The 11,115-nt window shown below is 40.9% G+C and overlaps 1 protein-coding gene across 1 annotated transcript; it reads left to right on the plus strand.

Annotated features, from left to right (window-relative positions):
* The first annotated feature begins 7,133 nt into the window (after positions 1-7,133).
* On the plus strand, positions 7,134-9,085 carry LOC132844167 (serine protease 27-like). Its single transcript, XM_060867366.1, has 7 exons — positions 7,134-7,242; positions 7,352-7,372; positions 7,495-7,663; positions 7,757-8,025; positions 8,428-8,573; positions 8,696-8,871; positions 8,977-9,085. The coding sequence occupies exons 1-7, from the start codon at positions 7,194-7,196 to the stop codon at positions 8,981-8,983; spliced, it is 837 nt and encodes a 278-aa protein (XP_060723349.1). The 5' UTR covers positions 7,134-7,193; the 3' UTR covers positions 8,984-9,085.
* The last annotated feature ends 2,030 nt before the right edge of the window (positions 9,086-11,115 follow it).

Genomic DNA, 11,115 nt, shown 5'->3' on the forward strand with positions numbered 1-11,115 from the left:
GACGTCGCTCGGCCCTTCAGCTCGGCTGTGGACGTCGCTCGGCCCTCTTTGGCTGCGCCGCCGTGTGCCTTGCTCCCCCCACCTGCCTCGCCGTGTGCCTTGCTCCCCCCACCTGCCTCGCCGTGTGCCTTGCTCCCCCCACCTGCCTCGCCGTGTGCCTTGCTCCCCCCACCTGCCTCGCCGTGTGCCTTGCCCCCCCCACCTGCCTCGCCGTGTGCCTTGCTCCCCCCTCCCGGGCCCGTCGGGACTGCCTGGACGGATTGGCGCGTCGGGAGCCGCGCCTTGGGGGGGGGCTCTGTAAGGACTCTGCCCGGACTCTGGCCACGTGCATCTGTTTATGTTTCTCGTCACGTGTCTGCCCCGCCTTCGTCTGCTCCTCTCTGTCATCACACCTGATCCTTATTGTGTCATTGTCTTCTTGTATTTAACTGTGCCGCGTTGCTTCGTGCAGGGCGGCATCTACTGTGATTTGTCCTGTCTAGTCATCGTCCTGTTTCATGTTTTCAGTTATTAAACCCTATTTTTGATTTATGCTATCCTGCGTTTGGGTCCACTCTGTTTCCCGTCGTTACAGCAGGACACACTAGCTCAGCTTCCAAGCTCCTACAAGCCCTGTTTAGGCAGGCAGTTTGTGATCTTTTCAATAAAATTGTTTACCTGCATCTGACATTTAAATTTACAGTATTTGGCAGATGCCCTTTTCAGAGAAATGTACTAAATTCTCTATCAAAGAATACATCAACACTGGTTCACTGGGTTACAGACTTAAAATCTGTTTGGTGTTTTAGTTTAATATACCTACCTATAACTTAATATACCTACTAACCCTGACCCTAGTGCTAGTGTAAGTGTTTTTGGAAGAGGTAGGTCTTCACCCATTTTTTGAAGTCAGCCAGTCACTCAACTGTTTGGCCATCTAGGGGAAGTTCATTCAACCACCTCCGTTCCAGAACAGAAAAAAGTCTTCTTCTTATGCTGAGAGATGGTGGATCCAGTCAAGCAGTGCTGGTAGATCTGAGGGTGTGAGGTACAGTGTGAGGAGTGCTAAGAGCTTGATGTATGCAAGCATCAGTGTTTTTAATCTGATAAATGCAGCTACCGGAAGCCAGAGAAGTGCAGCAATGGGGTGGTGTGTTAGAACTTGTCACACAGCTGAATTTTGGATCATTTGCAAAGGACAAAAATCCTTCTGCAGCCTCCCAAGAGTTATCCTAATCTCTCTTCCAAACTCTGCTCCCTGCCAAGGTTCATACCCTGCAAAGAGTTCCAAACCCTGTTCCACATAAAGGCCAACAGGATGGCCTCTAATGCTGAGCTCCCAACATGGCAGCCTTTGAAGTCTTGTCAAGGTGGTTGCTTTCTAAGCCCTTTTCCATGCTAAGACTAACATGGCGGCCTCCTAAGCCCTGCTCCCTGCCAAGCCCTATTCAATGCCCAGGATAGCCTCCAGCACTAAGCCCCCTTTAAAGGCCAATGTGGTGGCCCCAGAAGCCCTGTTCCACTCAATGTCAAAACCATTGCAGTTATCCAAATAATAGGCAAACAGTGCAAGCCAGAGCAGGCAAAGACAGTAGTTTGGGTCGTGGTATGAAGTGGGCCATTTTAGAGAAGCAGTCTAATATGAAAAGAACTTCAGTGTAGCCAGCAGGTAGAGTCTCGCGGCTTTTATTATACGTGCAGACCAAGCATGCTGTCACGAAGTTCTTCTTGAGATTGGGCCACCAGTAATATTGCTGGAGAACTAAAAGAGTGCAAGGAGCACCATTTGTCTCACAGAACAACTTCCAAGATCCCAACCAGTCTGGTTTTAAAGCAGCACATTCGACTTCTTTAGAAGTCTAAGAAACTACATGCTGCTAGACCAGGCAAGCTGTCATCCGACCTCATAATCCTTGACCTTTCAGCAGCATTTGATATGGTCAACCACAAGTTTCTCTTGTCCACCCTCACAAATCTTGGGATTTGCGTGGGAATGGTTTGCTTCCTACCTGGAAGGACGCTCATATCAGGTAACATGGAGGGGAGTGACATCTGCTCCATGCAGACTCTCCACTGCTGTCCCACAGGGATCAGTACTTGGTCCTCTTCTTTTCTCCCAGTATACTCACTCTCTTGGTAAAGTTATTTTCTCACACCGGTTCTCTTACCACTGCTATGCCGACGATACACAACCTTTCACAATCTTTCCCACCGTAAATGTAAATGTAAATTTGTCAGGGGAGAAAGGAGGACCAAATCTCGAACATAGTCAACTGAGCTGAATGAGTCTTTACTTGGAGAAAAGCCAAAAACAACACAGGGCACAAAATCCAGAAAGCAAAATAAAATAAATCCAACAAAGGAGTAACTTAACTTCACAGGTCAGGAACAAGGCCAAAGTCACGCAAGAAATATAAATCCAAAAGTCAAATGCAGGATAATGCAGGGCAGAGAGAGAACCAGTTAAACAGATAATTAATAATCCATACCAAAACAGCTATTAGAGCTGGGCAGAGATATCCAGGTTACACAGGCAGTGGTTAAACAGATTTGATATAATTCCACAATCAAATCAGTTATAAAAGCTGGGCAGAGATGTCTGGGAAAACAGGCAATATAATCCAAAAACCAAAACAGCTATGACGGCTGGCCAACAGTGATCCAAGTTGAGAGAACAGTCAGTAAAACCAAAACCAAAGCAAAGTATCAAAGCAGGGCAGTATCACTTCCGAGTCGTGAAAACAGTCTGCAAATCCGAAACCGACAAGCTGATAAACTGGTGGGAAGGCAATTGAAAGGTGAAGAGTGTTCGCAGAACATATGCTTAAATAGTGGTCAGGAAAGTAGAATTTTCCTTCGGGGCAGCTGTCAGGATTAGGGAGATTGAAGGAGGCACATTGGACTTTCTTCTCAGTGTCAAGGCAAAGGGATCGAACGGTGACGGAGGATGGAAGGATGTGGTTGGTTGTTCTGTCGGCAAGATCGGAGGCATCCACCTTCACCACAAATTGCAGAACTGGATCAGGCATTGTCATGATTGGTGAAGAGGTAAATAGTTCTTTGAGTCTTTCAAAAGTATGCTAAGCATTTGGACTTCATGTGTTTGGGTTCAGGGCGGAGGTTAGCTTGTGTAGGTGTGTGGGGATGTAGCTATATCCCTGGACAAACCGCCAGTAAATGTTAGAGAACCCCAAGAACTGTTGTAGCTGCTTTGATCTTCCTGGTGCCTTTTCTCCCATTGTGGATACTGCCTGTCCTGTATTGCTCTATTACCAGCTTTTGGATTAGTGAACTAATAATGAATGTTTTCTGCCTGCTCTGCAAAAAAACATCTGGTCAGTGTCAACAGCACACGACCTGCAATAATGGTCAACACAGACTCCCAATACACACTTTCCACCTAACCTGATTACAGATCAACATCAACTGGACTCTATGTCTGCTTTTTGCTGTTTGCATATTACCTGATCATTTCCTGATTGCTGACTTTATTTTAGTCTCATGTTTTGGATCTGTCTGCAAGCAACAAAGCATGTCAATAAAGCATTTGTTTAACTGCATTTGCCACCTGACACAGGGCCTCAATTGCAATCCTGACAAGTCAGTGTGTTTTGTACTCTTTCCACCAATGCTAAATACCAATGTACCACATCATTCCCAACCAGAAATTTATTTAAGAAATAATTGGTTTATTTCAGCAAAATGTAACGCAATTGTATGTAATATTACCGGCTAGAGTTTGGTAGTTCCGGGTTAAGTTAGGGACCTTTAAGTTCAGTGTCCGAACCTTTGAACACTCCATAATTACTATTTTCTATTTTTTTTCTATTTTTGAAATAATATTAAAAATATTTTGCAGAAGAGATTGTGTTTGCTTCTTTTCACTATAAGAATATGGCATTTTGTCATAGGGTCTCCAAACTTTTTTAAATCTATGCAATGTTCCTAAAGCAGGTGGAAATAAACAACTGGTTTTATAATTGTAACAGCGTCACTGGAACTTCCTTCTTTATTTTTAGGAATTCCTTTCTATTTTTTAAACAATGATAGCATTTATGGTCTACATACTTGGTGCATTGGATCAGAAAAAATCAGGAAACAATTGTCCTTTTTTAAAATATTACTTCCTGAATTGTAACAGGAAAATTCCTCACCTATTGTGGAATTCGGCAGACTGTAGTAGTAGAGCACTGCTGGTTTTTAGGAAATGAATGCCACAAATGCCATAACTGAAATAAACCTCTAAACAGATTAATTGATAACATATTTGTGGCAGGTGTGGGTGAAGTTTAGTATGAGTCAGCAGCAGTGCAGGGATAAGGCAAAGCAATATGGCATACCCGTTTCTTATTAGTGAATGCAAACAGTTTTTCTGGCCCTATTTCCTGCTCATATATGTGCAATTTACATTTTTATCTTATTTTTATACAACTGAGCATATCAGTGATAAGGGCCTGACTCAAATGCCAACCAGTGGACGTATGATAGACCTTCAAGGTTTCAGGTTTCAAACTCACACCCTTCTGATCAGTGGGCCAACACCTTTACCACTAAGCTACAGTACCACATTCCACTGGCCACTTTAGCAGGTGGGACTGAGTTGTGTGAGTGTTTGTGCTGGAATCTGAGCAACATAAGAGCAGATGCAAAGCAGAGCAAGTGTTTGTGTTTTAGTTTTGTTATTGTTCCTTGTTTTTTATCATTATCTTGTACTATCTGCTGTGTAGATGAGTTTTGAGTTTTTACAATATTGAGGAAAATTACCAAAAAGTAGCATCCATTTTAGAATGAATGAAAAACTATGAGTATATATGAGTAGATATCATCACAGTAGTAATAGCTCATATTACAATATTTAAATTCACACTTACTGACTATACGTGTCTTTAAAAAAAAATCAGTATAAGAGCTTAAGTAAATTCAACCACAATATAAAGCACACTTGCTGAAAAGCAGTTAAAGACAATTCATGAAAAATGTCATTCCAAATTATTATGTAATAATTATATAACAATATATTATTATATATTCATCATTTTTAGCATTTTTTTTTTAAATTCCTTTTTACACAAGAGCTTTGTCGTTAAGGTGCATCTGTTATGTGGAAACACCACAGTGTACCCTCTGTCTACACCAAGAACCTTACAAATAGCAATAAAAATCACACTAAGAAAGCCTGGACAAGCCACTGTGAGTTAGTAAAGATTACACTGCGAGGGTGTCTGTCTGTGGAGTGGCAGCAACACTGGATCTAGACATAATTTTATGTGTTTATGATTTTTAAGATGCAGGAGGTGGGTGCTGCTTTGAACCAAAAGGGACTTTGGAACCACTACTTTCTGGGCAAAGTCGCCCAGTTGCAGGCAGAATTTTCTGAAATCTTCATCTCTCCCTGGTCACATTAATCTCATAGAATACCACAAAGAGACTCTCTATTACTACCCTGAACACAACAAATTTTGCAGACCTCATAGAGTTTGTGGATCATCCTTCAACTAGGAAAATTCATGCAAAACAGGACCTCCAGAATCATCCTTTCAGAATAAAGGGCATTTGTTGTGATTTGGAAAACTCAGATTCTAAGTCACAACAGGCATTCCTTGCCTCTGGTGTAGCACAAGATGTACTGAAGATGGGGTGAATTTGGCCTAACAAGTATTCTATGGGTGAAACAGTGGGCTGCTCTCAGACCCTAGTCTTTGCTGACAACTGTCCATCTCAGAATTTATCAAAGTAATAAATCCACTGATTAATCAACATGGGAGGGTTAAGGGGGATGCTCAATTGCCCAACAGTGGCAGCTTGGCAGAGCTGGGCTTGAAGCAAGATCTTCCAGGCAACAACCCAGAGCCTTAAGCACTTGAGCCACCACTGACCTTAAGAGAATTCGTTTGGAAAAGAAACAAGTAAAGGGGAAAAACTCCTTCTTAATGAGTGTTTTGTCATGTAGAGCTAAGACAAGTGCAGAATTCTTCATTTGCACAGAATAACATACTTGGTGGTAATATAAACTGTGACAACACAATCAATAACTAAAAAACAAGAATACTTAAGAACTAGATCAAGACTGAATATAACAAACCCATGTTTACAACTATATTGGAAGCTAGACAATTGAATGGTATGTCAATGGGGCTTAAAACAGGTAGCTGATTATGCATGTGACCAATGCCTAACATAAAACTGATGAATAAACTGAACGGGTGGGAGCTGAATGAAACTCACAACTAATGAAGAGTTTGAAGGTGGATCTCTGGTGTGACAGGGAAATGCCCAAGGTATCTGGGACACACATATTTATTATTGGATGACTTGACTGATGTCTTCCTGGAAAAAAAATACACAATGATTTTTATTTCATCAAAAAAACACTCTACAAAAAATCCTCTCAGGGAATTCTTTCTCCTCTACTCTTCCTTTCATAATCTCTAATATAACAATGCTATTAATCTCAGCTATTCTGTCATTCAAATTCTTCCACTTAATAAAAAAAACTGCAGCATTTCAGTCCACATACTTGCAATTATCATCATGATGAGCAGGAAATCAATGCTTTTATCATGAACTATGACAGGAACACATCCACACCTTATTTTAAATTCAGTAACAAGTATGTCACTGTAGTGTTTTTTGTTTGTGTGTTTGGTTGGTTGGTTTTGTTTGTTAAAGAAAATATAAGAAATGAACCTTCTTAGAATGAAACAGTAATAGATTTACAGTGCCAGGGGAAAAGTAAGGCACAGTGGCACAAATTGAACTTTCCTTTACTTTAAGACATTTTATGAACAAAGACATTCCAAAAGCCACATTCAAAATCATTACAGTGGATCTGTAGCTATACCAAGAACAATTATGTAAGAACTAAGTGTACAACTAGAAAACAATTATACCAGGAAATTGCTGGACTTTCCTAAGCATGGGTCAAGTCCTGGCTTTACCATTTGTGTCCTGAATAATAAAAATAGTTTTGGATAGACAATAGGATCATGTACTGATCCGATTCTGTGTGTCACTCTGTATTCTCTGTTTATCAAATTTAATCTACATTAATTGACTGGATGTCTAGAAGGTTATGTAATTAGGGAATTCCAGCAATATAACAGGTTAAACCAGTGACACTGTTGCAGTGATACTGGGTAGATATAAGGGAACAGGAGAGAGGACAAGAACACCTGCTCACTTGAACAAACAGAGACAGAGATCTGAAAGCAAAGATGCTGAGACTTGAGTGTGTGTTTGTGACCCTGGTCTTGTACTTAAAAGGTAAGGTATTTGCAATGATAACTCTTAGCTCATGTAATTCATGTTAAATATTCTGTAACAACAGTGTCAACATCACATTTTCTGACAAATATTCCCTTTTTACTTTCAGGTTCCCATTCTCAGCTCAGTGGTAGGTACTTCTATTTATCTCCCTCAATGTTTTCTGAAGGCATTTCTATTCCTTTATTTTATTCAGTCAGATCCTGATGACATTCATTGACACTGGGACTATAACTGATGTTTTTATTTCAGAATGTGGAACTGCACCTTTTAACACCCGTATTGTGGGTGGACAGAGTACCACAGATGGGTCGTGGCCATGGCAGGTTAGTTTACAGAGCCCTGTGTATAATGGCCATTTCTGTGGAGGATCACTAATCAACAAAGACTGGGTTCTGACAGCAGCCCACTGTTTCTCCAGGTACGATTTTACAAATAACACTGCACTAATATTTCTCAGAAGGTTAACTAAACAAACGACTAAACAGTTTGATTTATTTCTTTATCCTTTCAGCACTAGCATGTCTAGCCTTACTGTGTATTTGGGGAAACAGACTTTAATAGGCTCTAATCCCAATCAAATTGCAAGAAGTGTTAAACAGGTGATCATTCATCCCAGCTACAACAGTGCAACTCAGGACAATGACATTGCCCTTCTGCTTCTGAACTCCTCTGTCACCTTCACAAACTACATCAGACCAGTGTGCCTTGCAGGGCAAGGCAGCAGTTTTCCAGATGGCACCAAGTGCTGGATTTCAGGCTGGGGAAGCATTGCATCTGGAGGTAACATACATACACATGCACACATACACAGGTCCCTTGGCTCAAGGAGACATTCTCATATTGTACAACAAATTTAAGCCACAGAGGTGTTTTATTTAAATGAACATATACTGTAAGTGTCTCAGTAGTAGAGGTGTTGGGTTTGGGTGCTGATCAATGCCACAAAAGACAGGAAACTAAAATGCTTTGGGAGGCTAAAACAGCTCTACACCAAGCTACCTGAGCTTCTGATATCTAACGACCTTATGCAGAATTTAAAGTTGTGAATAGTTGCTGTTCTTGAACCTGAAGGCAGGTCTCAAGAAAACAGGACAAATCAGAGCATTGTTGGCTTATTGCAGCCAAACCGGGGTATAATTTGTTACCTTTTGTAAGATATGTTGTGTATGTTTTTGTGTGTAGTGCAACTGCCATCTCCTGGTGTGCTGCAGGAGGCAATGGTGCCCACTGTGAACAGCTATCTTTGTGATTATCTACTGGGATATGGATCCATTACCACAAACATGATCTGTGCTGGTTATCTCCAAGGAGGCACAGACACATGCCAGGTATGCATAGAGTCACAGATATAACGTGAACAAATACCTGAAAAATACAATGTAGATCAACCTTATATTGTCAACAAAATAGAATTTGTTGTCCCAGCAAAAAGTTCTCTCTGTTTTTAAAGGGGGATTCTGGAGGTCCGTTGGTGACTAAGAAGGGTGCAGTCTGGATTCAGACTGGTATCACTAGCTGGGGTAAAGGCTGTGCTCAAGCCTACGCACCTGGTGTGTATACTCTGGTGTCTCAGTTCCAGACCTGGATATCCAGTGTCACCAATCAAAATCTACCTGGCTTTATCACGTAAGATATTATTTGGTCATGAACATTAAATAAGTGTACGATTCATTGATTGAAAGCAAATGACTCACTAACACTTGTTCATAACACGTCCTTGTGTCTTGACAGATACTAACACAGTGGAACAACCGGTGGCTGTACTGATGTTTCAGGCAGAAAGAAAGCATCTTAATTTACCAATGACATTTATTATGTTATATACAATGTATAAATATTAATTATAGATGTCTATATTTATTTATTTTTTTACAGAGATGATTCTAAAAAATTGTCAAGACATGACATTGTAATATAAGTTTGGTTTTAATAATAATACATGTTGTGATGGTGCTACATGTACAGGGTATTACATATTTTTTAATGTATGTTATGATGTTCAATGTTTAATTTACTGTTCATACAATTAAAGAGTATTTACCAGTGTAAACTTTTTGGTTGGTGAAACATCATTTCATGTGGCTAATACGGTGGCCGAGAAGTGCAAAACAAATTAACAAATCCAAAAACACATTAACAAATCCGAAAACACATTAACAAATCCGAAAACACATTAACAAATCCAAAAACACAATGACAAGTCAGACAACCCGGAAGAGGTTTGTATAGTTTGTGATTGGAACACGTACTGATCATTGGACAAGACACCTGTCACTCAACGTATACATGAAGTTCAACAGTCTGCCGCAGTGAAAAGTTGGAATGGATGGATGGAATGGATTACTGTGGAGTAATTCTGTTATTTTCTTATATTTAAATGGAGAAATTTACACATTACACATAAGATTCCATACCTGTATATCGTGAGTGACAGGTGTCTTGTCCAATGATCAGTAACATGTATGTGAATGAAAGTGTGGGAAGTGGAACAGTAAGGTTACAGGGTGAAGAGGTGATGAAGGTACAGGAGTTTAAGTACTTGGGGTCAACAGTCTAGAGTAATGGAGAATTAAGGGGAAGGTGTACAGGACAGTGGTGAGACCGGCCATGCTGTATGTATTAGAGACAGTGTCACTGAAGAAGAGACAGGAGTCAGAGCTAGAGGTAGCCGAGCTGAAGATGTTGAGGTTCTCTTTGGGAGTGACAAGATTGGACAGGATTAGGAACAAGTACATCAGTGGGACAGCTCATGTTGGATGTTTGCGGAACAAATTTAGGGAGGCCAGATTAAGATGGTTTGGACATGTTCATAGGAGGAAGAGTGAGTATATGGAGACATGGAGCTACCAGGCAGGAGGTAAAGAGGCATGCCAAAGAGAAGGTATATGGATGTAATTAATGAGGACATGAAGCTAGTGGGTGCAAGTGTTGAGGATGCAGAAGATAGGGATAGGTGGAGAGAGATGATTCGCTGTGGTGACCCCTGAAGGGAAAAGCCGAAAGAAGAAGAAGAAGAAGAGAGTTTAAAACATTGTTCAAAGTTACAATGAAAAAGTTTTTTTATAAATGCAAAAAATAGGCAAAAAAGTGTTTGTTTCCTGAATAAGTAGGTCTTAGTTATTCTATTCTAAAATAGCCAGTGACTCAGCTGTCCGGACCCCTAGGGGAAGTTCATTCCACAACTCTGGTGCCAGAACAGAAAAGAGTCTTGTAGTATACTTACATCTTACCCTGAGAGATGGTGGAACCATTCGATCAGTGCTGGTAGATCGGAGGGTGCGGGGTGCAGTGTGAGGAGTGATGAGAGCTTTGAGGTAAGAAGTAGATGGTCCATTTTTGGCTTTGTAGGCCAGCATCAGTGTTTTGAATCTGATGCGTGCAGCTACCAGTAGCCAGTGGAGGGATCGCATCAGCGGGGTGGTGTGGAGAACTTAGGCAGGTTGAAAACAAGCCATGCAGCTGCATTTTGGATCATTTGCAGAGGACGAATTGTGTTCATAGGTAGACCTGCCAGCAGGGTGTTACATTAATCCAGTCTTGAAATGACAAGAGACTGAACAAGTACCTGAGCAGCCTATGTGGACAAAAATGGCTGAATCCGTCTAAAATAAATAATATCACAAGGGTAGCCTTCCTTCATTTCAGAAAAATTGCTAAGAAATATGATGTCACTACATGCCACATGACCTCTAGGTTGGATTATTGTAATGCTCTCCTGTCTGAATGTTCCAGTAGGAGCATAAACTACAGTTAGTCAGGTATGCAGCTAGAGTCTTAACGCAAACTAGAAGATATGAGCACTTTACTGCTATCTTCAGTTGCTGCCATTCATTCATTCATTCATTCATTTTCTACCACTTATCCAAACTT

This window comes from Tachysurus vachellii, chromosome 4 (assembly GCF_030014155.1).
Source record: "Tachysurus vachellii isolate PV-2020 chromosome 4, HZAU_Pvac_v1, whole genome shotgun sequence".
Taxonomy (NCBI): domain Eukaryota; kingdom Metazoa; phylum Chordata; class Actinopteri; order Siluriformes; family Bagridae; genus Tachysurus; species Tachysurus vachellii.